This window comes from Procambarus clarkii, chromosome 51 (genome assembly GCF_040958095.1).
Source record: "Procambarus clarkii isolate CNS0578487 chromosome 51, FALCON_Pclarkii_2.0, whole genome shotgun sequence".
Classification (NCBI taxonomy): Eukaryota; Metazoa; Arthropoda; class Malacostraca; order Decapoda; family Cambaridae; genus Procambarus; species Procambarus clarkii.
In genome coordinates, this window is record NC_091200.1 from 13,970,965 (window position 1) to 13,994,807 (window position 23,843).

Sequence of the window (23,843 nt, forward strand, 5' to 3'; positions counted from 1 at the left end):
CGCACTGTGTCACCCCCATGCCTGCCGCTCGTCTCACGCTAAGCGCGCCAAACTCGCCCATGTGAGCTAGACCCTCCTTATCTTCATCCCACACACTCCATGTGGGCACCTCCATCGCTGCACCATGTGGTCACGCATGACCCCACATTCGAAAATTGCTGAGTTTGATCGAGTGAAAGAAGGCCAGTCTATGGCCTCTATGTACTATACTATGGTGAGTACTCTAAATTTATCTCTGTATTTGTGTTTTGTGCATTAAATTCCTAGTGTTGATCTGCATCAACCTAACGACCGAACGTTGCCTCATTATCACCTGACACGGGTGAGAGAGGCGTAGTTGAGGAAACGCATGTTAACGTGACAATTAAAGTACGTCTGAGTCATTACTGTAAATTCGTCTCTGGTTGTGTATGATTACACATATTTACACATTTAATTTAGGATGTGTGGTGTTGTGGTACGGACCAATATTACACCAATCACTGTCTTTAGATTCCCATGTATATGCTTTGTTATCGTTTCAGAAGAACACCAGTGAGCCTGACAAGGCAGACGTTCGGCTGGGGCTGCCAGTTGTTGCCTGACGCAGCGAGGTGGTAGTTGGGTGTTGACGTGGCTTCCGTGATGGGGGGCCATCTACCCCCTGTGGTGCGGACCCTCTCTGTGGGTCTGGAGTTTTCTGGACAGGCTGGGTACCCTGAAGTGAAGCTTGTGATGTGTGACATGTTGCGTGTCCCTGTGGCTGACCTCTATAGGGTGGAACTGGTCTCTGCGCACAGAGCCATTATCAAGTTTATGGAAGAGGGTGCATACCGTGAGTTTCTCTGCTGCCATGAGGGGTGGTCTTTTCCCCTGCCGGACACTACCGATACTTTGACGATCTCAGATCGTAGTGGAGCCCTAACCTATGTGAGTGTCCATGGCGCGCCCTTGGAGTTTCCTGAGGCCCTGCTGCGGCGTTACTTCAGGCAGTTTTATGCTGTTGTGAGTGTCCGGCTGCACTCCCTTTCCTTGGATAAGTTCGAGGGTTTGAAGACGAACATTCGCACCCTGGGGGATGCGCCTGAGGGCGGACATTCCTTCATCCATCTGGCTCCTGGGGTACTATGTTCGGGTGTACTATACCCGTCAGCCGCACACATGTTTCCGGTGTGACGAGTTGGGGTATCAGGCTGCTGGGTGCTCTGCAGCTGCCATGGCTCCAGTGAATCTGTTCCATGAGGAAGATTTCCCATCACTCCCTGGGGATGGGGATTCGGTGGGTGAAGGTGTGGCGGTTCCGTTAGGTGCTGAGGCCCCCCTCCCTTCGGTCACCCGTCGGGCCTGCTGCTGTTGTCACCTCTTCCCCGGAGGTTGTGCTGCCATTGGTTGATCGTCCTGCTCCTGTTGATGTCCCTGGTGCGCCCGTGCTTCTTCTGTGCCCGGCGTCGCCATCTTAATCCTCTCCTGCTGCTGCACCTGTCGCATTTTCTTCGTCGTGTGTCTCAGCCGTGCTAGAGGAGGGGGAGGATGCGAGGTCTCCTGCTGTGTTGGGCCTGGTTTCCCCCTGTAGTAGAGGCTGCTGCCGTCCTGTGCCTTGCGTTTGTGTGCCCGGCCCATGTTGTCCCGTGTTTCTGACTCTGCCTCTGGTTCAGATGGTGTGCAGCCGATGCCCAAGTGTTCTCGCCGTTCTTCAGCATTGGCCAATGTGGGGGACTTCAGCGACTGTGCGTCTTCCAATGTCGACGGGAGGTTCCGGATGCGTCGCTTTCTCATGCGAGGGTGGTGGCGGAGGTCCATGTGCCTCCAGCTGAGGATGCCCTTGTCTCTGATTTACCGTCTGCTTTCTCTCCAACAGGGAGTTCTCCGCAGTGGGGGTGTGGTTGTTCCTCTTGATGTCGATGATGTGGGTGTTGGCCATGGCATAGTGGTGGTGCTGAGGAAGGATGCCAGCCGTGGAGGAGCCCAGCTGGTGTGCCATCCTGTGGTTGGCGGTGGGCCTGGTGAGGCGCTCGAGGCAGGGCTTGGTGTGTGCTGTGCTACGGTGCCCAGGCCTCGCCCCCTGGGCCGCCCCGTTTACCGCTCATCTTGGTCTTCGGGGAGGCATATGATCAGGATCACCCATTGAAGTTTGACATTATTGAATGGGTGTTCCGTGGAGTTGCCTGACGAGTACCCGGATAAGTATGAATGATCGGTGTAATTGGTGTGTGTTTGTGTTGTGAATTGTTGGCTTGTTTGTCTTTGTTCTGCTTGGTCTTTGCTCTTGTGTGGGTGTGTGTGGTTTGCTTCCTGGTGCCTGCGTGCACGGGGGGAGGGGGGGTCCCTGTGTGTCTGTGTGTGTGGTGTGGGTGTTTCTTCCTGGCTCCTGCATGGAACTGTTCTGGTGTGTGAGTGATGTATTGTACTCTTTATGTGCTTGTTTATCATTTGTTGAGTGCCCTTCGGACTGCTTGGCTGTCAGTGCCTGTTCATGTTTTGGTTATTTTGTGCTTGTATATGTCCTTTCTTTGTTATGTGCCCTTATGTCATGTTGCTGTGTATTGTGTGTCCGACAGTTTGATTGTCCTACGTGTTATGTCTTGCTATAGGCCCCTCAGGCCGGTGATTTTGTGCGTTGTTTGTTTCGTTTTGTTTTTCTGTCAGTTTTATTGTACTTATGCGCTTGCTTTACATGTAAATATATAAATAAGAAAAAAAGTGAGCCCGGCGAGGTAAGGGTTAGTCTGAGTGATAACCTGAGAGTGTGTTTATTGATTAATCGTGCTCATTAATTATATTTTGTGTTGTGATTTTTTGTGCTGTGGTATAAAGCAAGCACTGTGAGTGAAGGGTACATTGTTACCTTTGCGTTTGATTTGCCTGCGTGACTAGCAATTGTGTAATCCAATATTATAAATTGAAGAATCAGTGAAACGTTTTCCTTGTTGTGAATAGCTGTCCGTTGAGGCAGTGTAATTAACATAATTAGATGAAGTGACAAATTTTTGTTGACAAGCTATCTTAAGTGATAGTGTTGAGTTAACGTAATTCGTATTGATTAATTAACTGTCCGTGTTACAGTAATTAATGTAATTACTCAATGATTGTTTAATTGCCTTTTGTGCCAGAGTAATTACTGTTGAGAATTATTGTTTAATTGATTAATCTGTCTGTAGTGACAGATTGTAATTAACATAAATTACCTTTGTTGACTGTCTTGATGACAGTAAATAATGTAATTAATTAACATAATTAATAAACGTGTTTGTTTTGATTAAATGGATTGGAAATCAATGGTTCTTGTCTGTGTGATAGAACTGTAATGTAGTTGTTATATTGTTTTCAATGCCGTGGGTAGAGACGTATGTTAACGTAATTGAGTTTGTTTACAGGGGACTGTCTGCGACCAGTCTCGTGGTGTTGCATTGTTTTGTTATTTAATTGTTTTGACTTCAATTAATTTTCAATTGCATCTTAAGTCCACTTGAGCACCAGATGTTCAGTCTTGTATCAAGTTGATCAGCCGAGAGCGGTACGAGCAGGAGCTCTACTATACTGGCTTTGATCAGCTGTCATATTTCCACTTAGGATAATTAACGTAATGTTAAATTTGCTGTGCTTTGTATTAGATTTAAGTTTGTTAATAAATGTTATTTGTTGCCGAAAGAAAAGTGTCTTTTTGTCAACATCTTCCAATACTATTGCTCTAACTTAATGCTGCAACAAACTAGACTATTTACTGCATTTAATGAAGGCCTACTTCTGGACTCGAACCTGATTCATAGCCACACACACACCAACACTAATTTGGTGTGAGAACCCAATAGTTACCCTTAACATTGCCCTAAACAATTAAGGAGCTAAACGACCTAGTGGATAGGAATCCAGAGAACTGAACTCCGGTGGCTGCTCTCGCCTTTTATTTTCAGTTTTAAGGTATAATCTCACATCTGACACTTAATGTGTTGGCTTGTGCAGTCCTCTCTGACTGAGCATCACTAGCGAACTAGTTAAATTAGTAATTATCAAATTGAAATTCTCACACTAATCCTTTATTTTCATTGTGTCTGTTGGTTATGCCGGTAGTGTTGTTGTTCAGGATATCTCTGGCTATATGTAGAAATTACGTTTTCTGATGTTTTGTGCTTGGTTGTTTGTGCCTTGCTAGGCGCTCTGAAAGAGATGTTCTTGTCTTACCAATAAATAGTATCGTTGGGGCTAACAGTTCCCAAGTGATCATGTAAAAGCTTTGAAGACATTTCTCTTTATTTTTTCGAGTTTGGCTTGTTGTCGAGAGAGGCCTTCCTGGACCATTTGGCAGTCCTCTTACTCCTATAGTAAACTGTCAACTGTATTTTCAGGTTATTGGTCGGTAATGGCCACGTTTGTGTCAGCGATATCCTTCAGGACTCTTTCCTCCGTTTAATGAGCTGTTGAAAAGAGATCTGTGTAGAAGAGTATAATAGGAAGGACAAGTTCTGCTGTGTTAGCTGCTTCATCACAGGTAACATGGACAAGTTCTGCTGTGTTAGCCGCTTCATCACAGGTAACATGGACAAGTTCTGCTGTGTTAGCCGCTTCATCACAGGTAACATGGACAAGTTCTGCTGTGTTAGCCGCTTCATCACAGGTAACATGGACAAGTTCTGCTGTGTTAGCCGCTTCATCACAGGTAACATGGACAAGTTCTGCTGTGTTAGCCGCTTCATCACAGGTAACATGCTGGTTTGCATTGATTTTAATGATCTCACCGACACATCCGTTAGAGTATCGTCAAAACCGAGGCGGAATATCCAATTCGCCTCACTTACCGCCCCAACCCTAAATCAACTAGTAACAAATTCTAAATAAAAGCGAATGATATATAAAATATTATTATTAAGGAAGGAAAGAGCCGCGTACCTTGTAGGGTGTGACGCCCCTGGTGGCCATCTCCCACAGCAGGACTCCGTAGCTCCACACATCACTGTGGGTGCTGTACACACTGAACTGAAGACTCTCCGGCGCCATCCACTTCACCGGCAGTACTCCCTGACCCTCTGTTCCATGGTACCACACCCAACCTTAGTACACTCACACAGGCCAGACTGGGACACAGCTATATGCTTTATCAAACATTATGACGAATAAAAATTTGTCAATTCCTACAAAAATAAGAACAAATTAAAGGCATCAACAATATAGAGAGAGACTCGTACCTTTCCTGTAGTAGTCAGACTGAAGATTACGGGAGAGACCAAAGTCGCCAATCTTGAGGGTAAGGTCTTTGTTGAGCATGCAGTTGCGCGCCGCCAGGTCCCGGTGCACAAGCTTGCACGCCGCTAAGTACGCCATCCCGTCCGCAGCCTCCACCGCCATCTCCATCATCTTCTGCAGCAACAGCATCACCACTCGGGCGAGTTAGTGTGTGGGAGAGTGAAGGCAAAGTAGTGTGTGAGGTGTGACAAGTATGGGGCGTGGGGAAACTGTGTGAGGTGTGGGGCAGGAGAGTGAAGAGTGTGGGGGTAGGAGAGTGAAGAGTGTGGGGCAGGAGAGTGAAGAGTGTGGGGCAGGAGAGTGAAGAGTGTGGGGCAGGAGAGTGAAGAGTGTGGGGGCAGGAGAGTGAAGAGTGTGGGGCAGGAGAGTGAAGAGTGTGGGGGCAGGAGAGTGAAGAGTGTGGGGCAGGAGAGTGAAGAGTGTGGGGCAGGAGAGTGAAGAGTGTGGGGCAGGAGAGTGAAGAGTGGGGGGCAGGAGATGGCACTTACACTAAACTCTCAAGCCTATTATTTAACAGTTACTGTGTGCAGACATAACAGTTACTGTGTGCAGACATAACAGTTACTCTGTGCAGACATAACAGTTACTGTGTGCAGACATAACAGTTACTGTGTGCAGACATAACAGTTACTCTGTGCAGACATAACAGTTACTGTGTGCAGACATAACAGTTACTCTGTGCAGACATAAATCTGATTACTCGGCTTTTTTTTGGTTTACTGACCGACAATGCCGCACTCAGCAGTCGCTGGAGCTTGGTTGTGCAGTAGAGGTATAAACAAATATGATATAAACAACATTTTGAAACTATTGTAATTGGTCAGAACACAACAACGGGAATTGTTCCGTTTTGGGGGAAATCTTCAAATTATTAATATATATTTAATTTTTCGATTAATTTAAAACGGGTTGTTCTGAAATATAATTTATTACTTATTAATAATTTAAAGTGGACTGTATGTATGATTTAATATCTCCAGTAAATACCTTCACATAAATCTGGGGATTTATATATTCAGTTAACCGCATTGTAATTAAACGGTTGATTAAATTTAATTAATTTCGCTGAAACTAAATTGTTAGTATATAATAAATTAGTTAGTGATTATAAAAATGTTGTCAGCCATATCTGACTAAATGATTCGGGAGACCATTGGAGCCAGTTGTGTAAACGTGGCCGCCTCTGCTGCCAGGTGTGTACACGTGGCCGCCTCTGCTGCCAGGTGTGTGCACGTGGCCGCCTCTGCTGCCAGGTGTGTACACGTGGCCGCCTCTGCTGCCAGGTGTGTACACGTGGCCACCTCTGCTGCCAGGTGTGTGCACGTGGCCGCCTCTGCTGCCAGGTGTGTGCACGTGGCCACCTCTGCTGCCAGGTGTGTACACGTGGCCGCCTCTGCTGCCAGGTGTGTACACGTGGCCACCTCTGCTGACGTTTTTCACTACAGAAACTTATGAGAAAAGTGTTCTTTTCATACATCTCTTTATTATCAAGACCTTCCATGTAAATAATTTATTTTAGGCCTAATATCAATATTTTTGTCATTATTTTGAACGAGTCATTAATTATGAGAATATTGAAGCAAGTTGCATCATTACTCGCTAACACTTATATGAAAATGTTACGATATTTTCCACTTCTCCACAAAGTATCTTAGAGTTTCTTTGAATCCAACAGAAGAAAAGTATTTTTTGTTTAAATCTCCGAGTTTATTCATTTGTTTATAATTTATTTATTTATTTATATATACAAGAGTTCTTACAATCTTGTACAGCCACCAGCACGCATAGCGTTTCGGGCAGGTCCTTAATCCTAATATTTCTCGGAATATGACCCGCCAAATCGTTTAACAACCAGGTACTCATTTTACTGTTGGGTAAACAGAGGCTACAGTTTAGGATTGACTCCCAGTAAATTCCCTCCAGTCAGGGTACGAACCTAGGATAAAGCGCTCGTGGAACGCCAGGCGAGTGTCTTACCACTACGCCACGGTGACTGGAAACTGTTTACTGGGGTTATGAACTCCCCATGAAGGGGTTCGCCCCGTCGCGGCGAGGGGCTCATGTACGCCTCTCCGAAGCCAGTGGAGCTTGCCTCCGGCCCCCCCCCCCGGGTGGTGTAAGGCCTGACATCGTAGCTTGCAAAGGTGATGAGGCCTTTATATTAGACACCCAGGTCTCTGCTGATAACTTCCCACTCTCCCGTCCACATCAGAGCAAGTGCGACAAGTACGGCACCCCAGAGATCCTTCAAAAGATCAGGGAATATACCGGGAAGCACACAGCATCCGCCTCTTCAATAACCCATAATTGGAGGAGAGGATGGTGCAAGGAGAGTACGCGTGGTCTACTGGATATGAGACTCACCAAGAGCGACCTTCAGATTTGCTCTGTGAAAGCCCTGACCTGGACATATTCCATCTACAGAATATGGTCCAAGGCCACATCACGGGGCAGACCACCTTAGTCCCAGGATCACCGTGCACAGGGTGCATAAGGGTCAATATAGTCTCGCTTAGGTGAACCGCAGCCAGGAGAGCTGGTAGCCAACTATCTAAGCAGAGTCGTCATCTGGAGTACCACTTCTCCAAATGGTGTCTCACAAGAGGGTGGATGACCTGGCCGGAGCCCACGAGTGGGTAAGACGGCGGCCGGAGGGACCCCCATGCGCATACATGTTATCCCTCCCGCTCCGGGGCCTTGTTAGGAGCTTCCACTGTGAATAATTTTCCATGTATGCCGACGTCAAGTCATCAAACCTGCCGCTTAGGCAGCTTGCTGTTTTGTCCTTCAGCGTTTGTTCTTTTGTAATGATATACTGTGCACCCCTACCTGTGTGTGCTGTGTCCCATATAAGAAAAAAACAAATACAAAAGAATTTTCCATTAATTATGTGTTTGTTTTTCAGGTTATTATTATGTGTTATTAGTATCATCTTAACCCTTGTGGGTTGTGATGAGATCTGCCATTTATGTGTATTTTAGTTTGTGTTTGTTAGGGTATTAGGTATGCTTAGGGGTGCCTTCTCGCCATGCCCTGTGGCTGGGGGGATTGGTGCCCTGAAGCTACATAAACACCCTATACCCCCCGAAGTGGCAAGGGGAGTTAGGGGACAAGTAACTGCAGAAGGCCAATTAGCCCAAAAAGGCAACTTCTATTTATATCCATCCAATCTCATTCATATATATGTCTAACTTACGTTTGAAACAATCAAGGGATCCTACTTCTCTTATGTTACGCGGTAATTCGTCCCACAAATTAACAGCCCTATTACCGAACCAGTATTTACCAAGCTCTTTTCTAAATCTAAACTTATCCTATTTATACCCATTGTTTCGTGTTCTGTCTTGTTTTGATGCTTTTAATACCCCAATGATGACTAGACCACACACTAGAATGTGAAGGGACGACGACGTTTCGGTCCGTCCTGGACCATTCTCAAGTCGATACTTTATCCACGTTATTGTGACTCATCGCCTGAATACCCCAATAAATATCCCCCTTTGTTATATCCATTTATCCACTTGTACACCTCTATCATTTCACCCCTAATTCTTCGCCTTTCTAGGGAATGTAATTTAAGCTTTGTTAATCTTTCTTCATATGAGAGGTTTCTAATTTTGGGAATTAACTTTGTCATCCTACGCTGGACACGATCAAGTGAATTTATATCTATTCTATAGTACGGCGAATAAAACTGAACTGCATAATCTAAATGGGGGCCCATAACCAGAGCAAGATATAGCTGAAGAACAACACCAGGTGTCTTATTACTAATGCTTCAATTAATAAATCCCAGTGTCCTATTTGCCTTATTACGAACATTTATGCACTGATTTTTCGGTTTTAAATTCTTACTAATCATAACTCCCAGATCCCTTTCGCAATCCGACTTCGCAATCTCAACACCATCTAGCTCGTATCTTGTAACTCTATCATCATTACCCAGCCTCAAAACCTTACATTTGTCAGCATTAAACTGCATCTGCCAATCTTTTGACCATTTCAAAACCCTATTTAGATCGCCTTGAAGCGACAGTGAGTCTTTTTCCGTGTTTATTTCCCTTCTGATTTTTGTATCATCATCACATTTTCAAATGTTGCTTCTCAAACCTGAATCTAAATCATTTATATATATTATGAATAACGGGGGTCCCAGGGCCCTATTTTTAATGGACCTATCCTTTCCCTAAGTTGAGTGCCTTGAGGCACTCAACTTAGAACATTTTCCCACTCTGATTTAGCCCCATTTAACTCTTTGTTTCCTTTGGTATAGCAATATGGAAGTTGTATATCATAGCAATATGGAAGTTGTAGTGAAGGACCTGGTGACTCTAGTGGGAGCCCTGAGGACAGAGTTGGACTCTCTGCGGGAGGAGGTGCGTCAGCTTAAAAAACAACGAGAAGTAACGAAGGAGGAGACCAGCAGTAAAGGGACCTCGTCTTGGAGAGTTGCGAAAGACAGGGGCCTTAAGAAGACTTTGATAAAGCCGCCTTCAAACGCCATAGCAACTTCAAATTCATTTGACGTTTTGGAGGACGAGTGCTGTGGAGAGACTGTGGATCGCGCAAAAGGGAAAGCAACGAAGAGAAAGGAAGCGCAGGCCCCTCAGAAAGTAAAGGAAGTACCTAAGCAAACATTAGTTGTGGGAGATTCCCAGATAAGGTATTTGGATAGAACGTTTTGTGCTAGAGATAGGGGGAACAGGTTAAGGGTTTGCTATCCCGGAGCTGGCATTGGTGATATTATAAACAACATGAATGATATTATGGCTGGTAATGGGAACAATCCCATTATTTGCATTAGCGTGGGAGGAAATGATGTTGGTCGAGTCAGGAGTGAGGAACTGATTCAGAGGTATAAAACAGCCATAGAGTTAGTTAGGAGCAAGGGAGGAATCCCGATCATATGTGGCATTCTTCCAAGAAAGGGAGTGGGAAATGAATGGATATCGAGGGCACTTGGTGTCAATTGCCGGCTGGAAAGATATTGCAAATCAAATGCAATATCTTTCATAGACAACTGGGAACACTTCTATGGAAGAAATGAAATGTATGCTCGTGATGGGGTGCATCTATCGAGAGCTGGGGTTGTTGCTGTTGCGAACTCGCTAGAAGAAGTGGTTAGAGGTGTTTGTTTGGGTTTAAACTGTTAGTAGATAGAGGTATGGGAATTGATTTGGAGGAAGGAGGTAATAAAAGTATGTGTTTGTGGGAGAAAGGAATTGGCAAAACGATCAGGGAAAGAGAAGGTCCGCAAAATAACAATTCACTTAGGGTATATTACACTAACAGTAGAAGTCTAAGAAATAAAATTAACGAATTAAATGCTCTTGTCTGCACAGAAAAAATAGATATTATTGCACTTACCGAAACGTGGATGAATGTAGAAAATAGAGAACTATTAGCTGAATATCAAATATATGGATTTAAACTATTTCACACAGATAGATATATTAGACGAGGAGGTGGAGTAGCCATATATGTTAGGGACAATTTGAAATGTAGTCTCAAAGAGGGAATCAAAACAGAGCCACACACAGAAACTATTTGGATTGAATTAAACGAAAAAGCTAATAATATTATAATAGGAGTATTATATAGGCCACCAAATTTAGACAGAATGGAAGCAAAGCATCTATGGGATGAAATATCTAGAGCATCTAGATCTAACAGTATTTATGTCATGGGTGACTTTAATTTTAGCGGAATAAACTGGTTGAACAAAACAGGGAATAGTGAAGCAGAAGATTTTCTAGAATTAATTGACGATTGCTTTCTTACGCAACACATTAAGGAACCAACACGGGAAAATAATATTTTAGATTTAGTGTTAACTAACAGGGAAACGCAAATTAATGACATCGAAATAGGGAGTGAGCTAGGGAGCAGTGATCACAAAGAAATCAGATTTAGCATAGAATGGAATAGACCAGTAGGAGAAAATTCTGTTAAAGTGCCAGATTTTCGAAAAGCTGATTTTAATAGCCTAAGAAATTTTTTGGGTCAAATTGATTGGAAAGGCTTGGGTATGGGGTGTGGGCCGGTCTTGGAGCGAGACATGAACCCAGCGATAGGTGACTTAAATGGGGATTTCGATGTGGATTCAATATATAACTTATTTAAGAATATTCTAAACAAAGCACAGGAACGTAGTATACCATACAAATTGAATAGATCGTATACTAATGACCCAAAGTGGATAACAAAGAATTTGAAGAACCTTATAGGTAAAAAGAGAGCTTGGTACAAAAGGATTAAAAATGGGGAGGTCACTTTAGAACAGGAATTCGTACAACTGGTTAGAAATGTTAAAAAAGAGATAAGGAAAGCAAAAAGAAACTATGAAGTTCGCATAGCAGGGCAAGCAAAGACAAATCCTAAAGGGTTTTTTCAGTTATATCGTACTAAGACTAGGGAAAGGATAGGTCCATTAAAAACTGAGACAGGTCAAATAACAGATAGTGATGAAGAGATGAGTAGTATTTTTAATAAATATTTTGTATCTGTATTTACTAAAGAGGAACTTAACAATATGCCTTCAGCCGAACAAGTCTATGTGGGTGGGGACGAGGACAGGTTGACGAGTTTAGCAGTTACCAAGGAGGATGTTCTTAAACAAATAGTAAAACTCAAACCAAACAAATCCCCAGGGCCGGATGAAGTGTTTGCTAGGGTGCTTAAAGAATGCAAAGAGGAGCTTTGTGACCCACTGTCAACCATATTTAATAAATCAATAGAGTCAGGCAGAGTGCCAGAGTTTTGGGAAGTTGCTAATGTGATACCAGTTTTTAAGAAAGGAGATAGATCACTTGCGTCTAACTATCGACCAATTAGCCTAACGTCTATTGTGGGAAAGTTACTCGAATCTATAATAGCAAATAAAATTCGTCTTCATCTTGAAAAACATAAATTAATAATTGAGTCGCAACATGGTTTTATAAATGGCCGTTCATGTTTAACAAATTTGTTATCTTTTTATTCTAGCATTGTTGAGGCAGTTGATAGTGGTAAGGATTGCGATGTTGTATACCTTGACTTTAGCAAAGCTTTTGATACAGTGCCACATGAAAGACTGATTAAAAAAATAGAGTCTCATGGTATTGGGGGTGCTATATTAAGCTGGATTAGGGCATGGCTATACCAAAGGAAACAGAGAGTTAGTATAAATGGAATCAAGTCAGAGTGGGAAAATGTTGTAAGTGGAGTGCCTCAAGGCTCTGTCCTGGGACCTCTGTTGTTTATAATATATATAAATGATTTAGATTCAGGTTTGAGTAGCAACATTTGCAAATTTGCCGATGATACGAAAATCGGTAGGGAAATTAATTCGGAGGAGGACTCACTATCACTTCAAGTTGATCTAGATAGGGTTTTGAAATGGTCAAAGGATTGGCAGATGCAGTTTAATGCTGATAAATGTAAAGTTCTGAGGTTAGGTAATGATGATAGAGTTACAAGATACGAGCTAGATGGTGTTGTGATTGCGAAGTCGGATTGCGAAAGGGATCTGGGAGTTATGATTAGTAAGAATTTAAAACAAAAGGATCAATGCATAAATGTTCGTAATAAGGCAAATCGGACACTTGGATTTATTAATCGCAGCGTTAGTAACAAGACACCTGGTGTGGTTCTCAAGCTATATCTTGCTCTAGTTAGGCCCCATTTAGATTATGCAGTTCGAGAGGTTGTGTTAACCGGAGCTCCTGAGTGTTGTTATATTATCATTGCAATATGGAAGTTGTAGTTAAGGACCTGGTGACTCTAGTGGGAGCCCTGAGGACAGAGTTGGACTTTCTGCGGGAGGAGGTGCGTCAGCTGAAAGAACAACGAGAAGTAACGAAGGAGGAGACCAGCAGTAAAGGGACCTCGTCTTGGAGAGTTGTGAAAGACAGGGGCCTTAAGAAGACTTTGATAAAGCCGCCTTCAAACGCCATAGCAACCTCTAATTCATTTGACGTTTTGGAGGACGAGTGCTGTGGAGAGACTGTGGATCGCGCAAAAGGGAAAGCAACGAAGAGAAAGGAAGCGCAGGCCCCTCAGAGGGTAAAGGAAGTACCTAAGCAAACATTAGTTGTGGGAGATTCCCAGATAAGGTATTTGGATAGAACGTTTTGTGCTAGAGATAGGGGGAACAGGTTAAGGGTTTGCTATCCCGGAGCTGGCATTGGTGATATTATAAACAACATGAATGATATTATGGCTGGTAATGGGAACAATCCCATTATTTGCATTAGCGTGGGAGGAAATGATGTTGGTCGAGTTAGGAGTGAGGAACTGATTCAGAGGTATAAAACAGCCATAGAGTTAGTTAGGAGCAAGGGAGGAATCCCGATCATATGTGGCATTCTTCCAAGAAAGGGAGTGGGAAATGAATGGATATCGAGGGCACTTGGTGTCAATTGCCGGCTGGAAAGATATTGCAAATCAAATGCAATATCTTTCATAGACAACTGGGAACACTTCTATGGAAGTAATGAAATGTATGCTCGTGATGGGGTGCATCTATCGAGAGCTGGGGTTGTTGCTGTTGCGAACTCGTTAGAAGAAGTGGTTAGAGGTGTTTGTTTGGGTTTAAACTGTTAGTAGATAGAGGTATGGGAATTGATTTGGAGGAAGGAGGTAATAAAAGTATGTGTTTGTGGGAGAAAGGAATTGGCAAAACGATCAGGGAAAGAGAAGGTCCGCAAAATAACAATTCACTTAGGGTATATTACACTAACAGTAGAAGTCTAAGAAATAAAATTAACGAATTAAATGCTCTTGTCGGCACAGAAAAAATAGATATTATTGCACTTACCGAAACGTGGATGAATGTAGAAAATAGAGAACTATTAGCTGAATATCAAATATATGGATTTAAACTATTTCACACAGATAGATATATTAGACGAGGAGGTGGAGTAGCCATATATGTTAGGGACAATTTGAAATGTAGTCTCAAAGAGGGAATCAAAACAGAGCCACACACAGAAACTATTTGGATTGAATTAAACGAAAAAGCTAATAATATTATAATAGGAGTAATATATAGGCCACCAAATTTAGACAGAATGGAAGCAAAGCATCTATGGGATGAAATATCTAGAGCATCTAGATCTAACAGTATTTATGTCATGGGTGACTTTAATTTTAGCGGAATAAACTGGTTGAACAAAACAGGGAATAGTGAAGCAGAAGATTTTCTAGAATTAATTGACGATTGCTTTCTTACGCAACACATTAAGGAACCAACACGGGAAAATAATATTTTAGATTTAGTGTTAACTAACAGGGAAACGCAAATTAATGACATCGAAATAGGGAGTGAGCTAGGGAGCAGTGATCACAAAGAAATCAGATTTAGCATAGAATGGAATAGACCAGTAGGAGAAAATTCTGTTAAAGTGCCAGATTTTCGAAAAGCTGATTTTAATAGCCTAAGAAATTTTTTGGGTCAAATTGATTGGAAAGTCTTGGGTATGGGGTGTGGGCCGGTCTTGGAGCGAGACATGAACCCAGCGATAGGTGACTTAAATGGGGATTTCGATGTGGATTCAATATATAACTTATTTAAGAATATTCTAAACAAAGCACAGGAACGTAGTATACCATACAAATTGAATAGATCGAATACTAATGACCCAAAGTGGATAACAAAGAATTTGAAGAACCTTATAGGTAAAAAGAGAGCTTGGTACAAAAGGATTAAAAATGGGGAGGTCACTTTAGAACAGGAATTCGTACAACTGGTTAGAAATGTTAAAAAAGAGATAAGGAAAGCAAAAAGAAACTATGAAGTTCGCATAGCAGGGCAAGCAAAGACAAATCCTAAAGGTTTTTTTCAGTTATATCGTACTAAGACTAGGGAAAGGATAGGTCCATTAAAAACTGAGACAGGTCAAATAACAGATAGGGATGAAGAGATGAGTAGTATTTTTAATAAATATTTTGTATCTGTATTTACTAAAGAGGAACTTAACAATATGCCTTCAGCCGAACAAGTCTTTGTGGGTGGGGACGAGGACAGGTTGACGAGTTTAGCAGTTACCAGGGAGGATGTTCTTAAACAAATAGTAAAACTCAAACCAAACAAATCCCAGGGCCGGATGAAGTGTTTGCCAGGGTGCTTAAAGAATGCAAAGAGGAGCTTTGTGACCCACTGTCAACCATATTTAATAAATCAATAGAGTCAGGCAGAGTGCCAGAGTTTTGGAAAGTTGCTAATGTGATACCAGTTTTTAAGAAAGGAGATAGATCACTTGCGTCTAACTATCGACCAATTAGCCTAACGTCTATTGTGGGAAAGTTACTCGAATCTATAATAGCAAATAAAATTCGTCTTCATCTTGAAAAACATAAATTAATAATTGAGTCGCAACATGGTTTTATAAATGGCCGTTCATGTTTAACAAATTTGTTATCTTTTTATTCTAGCATTGTTGAGGCAGTTGATAGTGGTAAGGATTGCGATGTTGTATACCTTGACTTTAGCAAAGCTTTTGATACAGTGCCACATGAAAGACTGATTAAAAAGATAGAGTCTCATGGTATTGGGGGTGCTATATTAAGCTGGATTAGGGCATGGCTATACCAAAGGAAACAGAGAGTTAGTATAAATGGAATCAAGTCAGAGTGGGAAAATGTTGTAAGTGGAGTGCCTCAAGGCTCTGTCCTGGGACCTCTGTTGTTTATAATATATATAAATGATTTAGATTCAGGTTTGAGTAGCAACATTTGCAAATTTGCCGATGATACGAAAATCGGTAGGGAAATTAATTCGGAGGAGGACTCACTATCACTTCAAGTTGATCTAGATAGGGTTTTGAAATGGTCAAAGGATTGGCAGATGCAGTTTAATGCTGATAAATGTAAAGTTCTGAGGTTAGGTAATGATGATAGAGTTACAAGATACGAGCTAGATGGTGTTGTGATTGCGAAGTCGGATTGCGAAAGGGATCTGGGAGTTATGATTAGTAAGAATTTAAAACAAAAGGATCAATGCATAAATGTTCGTAATAAGGCAAATCGGACACTTGGATTTATTAATCGCAGCGTTAGTAACAAGACACCTGGTGTGGTTCTCAAGCTATATCTTGCTCTAGTTAGGCCCCATTTAGATTATGCAGTTCAGTTTTGGTCGCCATATTATAGAATGGATATAAATTCACTTGAACGTGTCCAGCGTAGGATGACTAAGTTAATTCCCCAAATTAGAAATCTTTCATATGAAGAAAGATTAACAAAGCTTAAGTTGCATTCACTGGAAAGGCGAAGAGTTAGGGGTGACATGATAGAGGTTTACAAGTGGATGAATGGACATAACCGGGGGGATATTAATAGGGTATTAAAAGTATCAACACAGGACAGAACACGAAACAATGGGTATAAATTGGATAAGTTTAGATTTAGGAAAGACTTGGGTAAATACTGGTTCAGTAACAGGGTTGTTGATTTGTGGAACCAATTGCCGCGTAACATTGTGGAGGTGGGGTCCCTCGATTGTTTCAAGCACGGGTTGGACAAGTATATGAGTGGGATTGGGTGGTTATAGAATAGGAGCTGCCTCGTATGGGCCAATAGGCCTTCTGCAGTTACCTTTGTTCTTATGTTCTTATGTTCTTAGTTTTGGTCGCCATATTATAGAATGGATATAAATTCACTTGAACGTGTCCAGCGTAGGATGACTAAGTTAATTCCCCAAATTAGAAATCTTTCATATGAAGAAAGATTAACAAAGCTTAAGTTGCATTCACTGGAAAGGCGAAGAGTTAGGGGTGACATGATAGAGGTTTACAAGTGGATGAATGGACATAACCGGGGGGATATTAATAGGGTATTAAAAGTATCAACACAGGACAGAACACGAAACAATGGATATAAATTGGATAAGTTTAGATTTAGGAAAGACTTGGGTAAATACTGGTTCAGTAACAGGGTTGTTGATTTGTGGAACCAATTGCCGCGTAACATTGTGGAGGTGGGGTCCCTCGATTGTTTCAAGCACGGGTTGGACAAGTATATGAGTGGGATTGGGTGGTTATAGAATAGGAGCTGCCTCGTATGGGCCAATAGGCCTTCTGCAGTTACCTTTGTTCTTATGTTCTTATGTTGGTATAGCCATGCCCTTATCAAACTTAATATAGCATCCCCAGTATCGTGAGCCTCTAACTTTTTAATCAGTCTTTCTTGTGCTACTATATCAAAAACTTTGCTAAAGTTAAGGTACACAACATCACAAACCTTACCACTATCAACTGCCTCAGTTATGCTGAAATAAAATGATAGCAAATTTGTTAAACATAAACGGCCATTTGTAAATCCAAGTTGTGAATCATTTATTAATTTATATTTTTCAAGATGATGACGAATGGTATTTGTAATTATCGATTCAAGTAAATTTCCTACAATAGACGTTAAGCTAATTGGCCGATAGTTTGACGCAAGTGATTTATCTCCTTTTTTGTAAATTGGCACCACACTAGAAACCTTCCAGGACTCTGGCACTTTGCTTGACTCTAATGATTTATTAAATATGGTAGACAATGGATCTCTTTGCATTCTTTAAGCACCCTGGCAAACACTTCGTCTGGCCCTGGGGATTTGTTTGGTTTGAGTTTCACTATTTGTTTAATAATATCATCCCTAGTAACTGCTAAAGTAGTCAACCTGTCCTCTTCTCCACCCACATAGATTTGTTCGTCTGAAGACATAATGTTGAATTCCTCTTTTGTAAATACAAAGATAAAATATTTATTAAAATACTACTCATCTCTTCGTCAATATCATTTATCTGACCTAGAACATAAGAACATAAGAACAAAGGTAACTGCAGAAGGCCTATTGGCCCATACGAGGCAGCTCCTATTCTATAACCACCCAATCCCACTCATATACTTGTCCAACCCGCGCTTGAAACAATCGAGGGACCCCACCTCCACCACGTTACGCGGCAATTGGTTCCACAAATCTACAACCCTGTTACTGAACCAGTATTTACCCAAGTCTTTCCTAAATCTAAACTTCTCCAATTTATACCCATTGTTTCGTGTTCTGTCCTGTGTTGATACTTTTAATACCCTATTAATATCCCCCTTGTTATGTCCATTCACCCACTTGTAAACCTCTATCATGTCGCCCCTAACTCTTCGCCTTTCCAGTGAATGCAACTTAAGCTTTGTTAATCTTTCTTCATATGAAAGATTTCTAATTTGGGGAATTAACTTAGTCATCCTACGCTGGACACGTTCAAGTGAATTTATATCCATTCTATAATATGGCGACCAAAACTGAACTGCATAATCTAAATGGGGCCTAACTAGAGCAAGATATAGCTTGAGAACCACACCAGGTGTCTTGTTACTAACGCTGCGATTAATAAATCCAAGTGTCCGATTTGCCTTATTACGAACATTTATGCATTGATCCTTATGTTTTAAATTCTTACTAATCATAACTCCCAGATCCCTTTCGCAATCCGACTTCGCAATCACAACACCATCTAGCTCGTATCTTGTAACTCTATCATCATTACCTAACCTCAGAACTTTACATTTATCAGCATTAAACTGCATCTGCCAATCCTTTGACCATTTCAAAACCCTATCTAGATCAACTTGAAGTGATAGTGAGTCCTCCTCCGAATTAATTTCCCTACCGATTTTCGTATCATCGGCAAATTTGCAAATGTTGCTACTCAAACCTGAATCTAAATCATTTATATATATTATAAACAACAGAGGTCCCAGGACAGAGCCTTGAGGCACTCCACTTATAACATTTTCCCACTCTGACTTGATTCCATTTATACTAACTCTCTGTTTCCTTTGGTATAGCCATGCCCTAATCCAGCTTAATATAGCACCCGCAATACCATGAGACTCTATCTTTTTAATCAGTCTTTCATGTGGCACTGTATCAAAAGCTTTGCTAAAGTCAAGGTATACAACATCGCAATCCTTACCACTATCAACTGCCTCAACAATGCTAGAATAAAAGGATAACAAATTTGTTAAACATGAACGGCCATTTATAAAACCATGTTGCGACTCAATTATTAATTTATGTTTTTCAAGATGAAGACGAAATTTATTTGCTATTATGGATTCGAGTAACTTTCCCACAATAGACGTTAGGCTAATTGGTCGATAGTTAGACGCAAGTGATCTATCTCCTTTCTTAAAAACTGGTATCACATTAGCAACTTTCCAAAACTCTGGCACTCTGCCTGACTCTATTGATTTATTAAATATGGTTGACAGTGGGTCACAAAGCTCCTCTTTGCATTCTTTAAGCACCCTGGCAAACACTTCATCCGGCCCTGGGATTTGTTTGGTTTGAGTTTTACTATTTGTTTAAGAACATCCTCCCTGGTAACTGCTAAACTCGTCAACCTGTCCTCGTCCCCACCCACATAGACTTGTTCGGCTGAAGGCATATTGTTAAGTTCCTCTTTAGTAAATACAGATACAAAATATTTATTAAAAATACTACTCATCTCTTCATCACTATCTGTTATTTGACCTGTCTCAGTTTTTAATGGACCTATCCTTTCCCTAGTCTTAGTACGATATAACTGAAAAAACCCTTTAGGATTTGTCTTTGCTTGCCCTGCTATGCGAACTTCATAGTTTCTTTTTGCTTTCCTTATCTCTTTTTTAACATTTCTAACCAGTTGTACGAATTCCTGTTCTAAAGTGACCTCCCCATTTTTAATCCTTTTGTACCAAGCTCTCTTTTTACCTATAAGGTTCTTCAAATTCTTTGTTATCCACTTTGGGTCATTAGTATTCGATCTATTCAATTTGTATGGTATACTACGTTCCTGTGCTTTGTTTAGAATATTCTTAAATAAGTTATATATTGAATCCACATCGAAATCCCCATTTAAGTCACCTATCGCTGGGTTCATGTCTCGCTCCAAGACCGGCCCACACCCCATACCCAAGACTTTCCAATCAATTTGACCCAGAAAATTTCTTAGGCTATTAAAATCAGCTTTTCGAAAATCGGGCACTTTAACAGAATTTTCTCCTACTGGTCTATTCCATTCTATGCTAAATCTGATTTCTTTGTGATCACTGCTCCCTAGCTCACTCCCTATTTCGATGTCATTAATTTGCGTTTCCCTGTTAGTTAACACTAAATCTAAAATATTATTTTCCCGTGTTGGTTCCTTAATGTGTTGCGTAAGAAAGCAATCGTCAATTAATTCTAGAAAATCTTCTGCTTCACTATTCCCTGTTTTGTTCAACCAGTTTATTCCGCTAAAATTAAAGTCACCCATGACATAAATACTGTTAGATCTAGATGCTCTAGATATTTCATCCCATAGGTGCTTTGCTTCCATTCTGTCTAAATTTGGTGGCCTATATATTACTCCTATTATAATTTTATTTGCTTTTTCGTTTAATTCTATCCAAATAGTTTCTGTGTGTGGCTCTGTTTTGATTCCCTCTTTGAGACTACATTTCAAATTGTCCCTAACATATATGGCTACTCCACCTCCTCGTCTAATATATCTATCTGAGTGAAATAGTTTAAATCCATATATTTGATATTCAGCTAATAGTTCTCTATTTTCTACATTCATCCACGTTTCGGTAAGTGCAATAATATCTATTTTTTCTGTGCAGACAAGAGCATTTAATTCGTTAATTTTATTTCTTAGACTTCTACTGTTAGTGTAATATACCCTAAGTGAATTGTTATTTTGCGGACCTTCTCTTTCCCTGATCGTTTTGCCAATTCCTTTCTCCCACAAACACATACTTTTATTACCTCCTTCCTCCAAATCAATTCCCATACCTCTATCTACTAACAGTTTAAACCCAAACAAACACCTCTAACCACTTCTTCCAACGAGTTCGCAACAGCAACAACCCCAGCTCTCGATAGATGCACCCCATCACGAGCATACATTTCATTTTTTCCATAGAAGTGTTCCCAGTTGTCTATGAAAGATATTGCATTTGATTTGCAATATCTTTCCAGCCGGCAATTGACACCAAGTGCCCTCGATATCCATTCATTTCCCACTCCCTTTCTTGGAAGAATGCCACATATGATCGGAATTCCTCCCTTGCTCCTAACTAATTCTATGGCTGTTTTATACCTCTGAATCAGTTCCTCACTCCTAACTCGACCAACATCATTTCCTCCCACGCTAATGCAAATAATGGGATTGTTCCCATTACCAGCCATAATATCATTCATGTTGTTTATAATATCACCAATGCCAGCTCCGGGATAGCAAACCCTTAACCTGTTCCCCCTATCTCTAGCACAAAACGCTCTATCCAAATACCTTGTCTGGGAATCTCCCACAACTAATGTTTGCTTAGGTACTTCCTTTACTTTCTGAGGGGCCTGCGCTTCCTTTCTCTTCGTTGCTTTCCCTTTTGCGCGATCCGCAGTCTCACCACAGCACTCGTCCTCCAAAACGTCAAATGAATTGGAAGTTGCTATGGCGTTTGAAGGCGGCTTTATCAAAGTCTTCTTAAGGCCCCTGTCTTTCACAACTCTCCAAGACGAGGTTCCTTTACTACTAGTCTCCTACTTCGTTACTTCTCGTTGTTCTTTCAGCTGACGCACCTCCTCCCGCAGAGAGTCCAACTCTGTCCTCAGGGCTCCCACTAGAGTCACCAGGTCCTTAACTACAACTTCCATATTGCTATGATAATATAACACTCAGGAGCTCCGGTTAACACAACCTCTCACTGTGACTTTACCGAGACCTGTCTCGGTTTTTAATGGACCTATCCTTTCCCTAATCTTTGTTGGATATAACTGAAAAAAATTCTATAGGATTTGTCTTTGCTTGTGAAATTCATAGTTTCTTTTTGACCTCCTTATCTCTTTTTTAACATATTTAACCAGTTGGACGAATTCCTGTTCTAAACTAAACAAGCTCTCTTTCTACATATAAGGTTCTTCCAACTTTGTTATCGATTTTGGCTCATTATTATTTGATCTATTCAATTTGTATGGTATACTACGTTCCAGTGCTCTGCTTATAATATTTTTAAATAAGTTATATTTTGAATCCACATCGAAATCCCTTTTTACACCACCCATCACTGGGTTCACGTCTCTCTCCAAGACCGGCCCACCCCCTTGCCCAAGACTTTCCAATCCATTTGACCCCAAAAAATTCTTTGGCCATTAAAATCAGCTTTTCGAAAATCTGGCACTTTAACAGAATTTTCTCCTACTAATCCATTCCATTCTATGCAAAATTTGATTTCTTTGTGATCACTGTTTCCTAGCTCACTCCCTATTTCGATGTTATTAATTTGTGTTTTCCCTGTTAGTTAATTAGTTAAAATATTATTTTCCCGAGTTGGTTCCTTAATGTGTTGCTTAAGGAAGCAATTGTCAATTAATTCTAGAAAATCATCTGCTTCATTATTCCCTGTTCTGTTAATCCAGTTTATTCCACTAAAATTAAAGTCACCCGTGACACAAATACTGTTTGACCTAGACGCTCTAAACATTTAACCTATAGATGCTTTGCTTTCATTCTGTCTAAGTTTGGTGGCCTATATATAACTCCTATTATAAGATTTTTAGCTTTTTCGTTTAATTCTAGCCAAATAGTTTCTGTGTTTGGCCAGTTTTGATTCCCTCTTTGAGACTACATTTCAAATTTTCCCTAACATATAAGACTACTCCCCCTCCTCGTCTAATATATCTATCTATGTGAAATAGTTTAAATCCGTTTATTTGATATACAACTAATAGTTCTCAATTTTCTACATTCATCCATGTTTCGGTAAGTTCAATAATATATATTGTTTCTGTGCAAACAAAAGCATTTAAATAGTTTATTTTGTTTCTTAGACTCCTTCTGTTCGTGTAATATAACTTAAGTGTATTGTTATTTTGAAGCCCTTCTCCTTCCCTGTTAATTTTGGCAGTCCCCCCCCCCATCAACACATACTTCTATTGCCTCCTTTCTCCACATCAATTCCAATACTACTATCTACTATCTGTTTAAACCCATAACAAACTCCTTCAACAACAGGTTCCAACGAGTTGGCAACAGCAACAACCCCAGCCCTAGATAGATGAACCCCATCCTGAGCATACATGTCATTTCTTGCATAGAAGTGTTCAGCCGGCAATTGACTCCAAGTGCCCTTGGCAACCATTCATTTCCAACTCCCTTTCATGGAAGAATGCCACATATGATCGGGATTTCTCCCTTCCTCCTAACTAATTCTATGGCTGTATTAAACCTCTGTATCAGTTCCTCACTCCTTACTCGTCCTACATCAATTCCACCTGCACTGGTACAAATAATGGGTTTCTTCCCATTTCCAGCCATAATATTATTCATGTTGTTAACAATATTACCAATTCTTGGTCCCGGATACCAAACCCTTAACCTGTTCCCCCCTATCTCTGTCTCAAAATGTTCCATCCAAACACCTCACCTGGGAATCTCCCACAACCAAAATTCGCTTAGGTACTTCCTTTACTTTGTGAGCACCTTGATGGACCTGCTCTCCCTTCGTTGTCTTGCTTTTCGAGTGAACTGCAGCTACCCTATAGCATTCGTCTTCCAGCACGGCGAATGGGTTGGAAGTATTAATGACATCTTTAGGCGGCTTTGTCAGAGTCTTCTTAAGACCCCCTGACCTTCACGA

General features: G+C 41.1%; 1 protein-coding gene across 1 annotated transcript in view; it reads right to left on the reverse strand.

Annotated features, from left to right (window-relative positions):
• The window catches only part of LOC123774536 (insulin receptor-related protein), an 879,124-nt gene that overhangs the window by 106,802 nt on the left and 748,479 nt on the right, over positions 1 to 23,843 (reverse strand). The window contains exons 23-24 of the mRNA XM_069303789.1: positions 5,160 to 5,331; positions 4,864 to 5,000 (exon numbers count right to left, since the gene is read on the reverse strand). Coding sequence (XP_069159890.1) covers positions 4,864 to 5,000; positions 5,160 to 5,331 — 309 coding nt within the window. The remainder of the gene's footprint in view (positions 1 to 4,863; positions 5,001 to 5,159; positions 5,332 to 23,843) is intronic.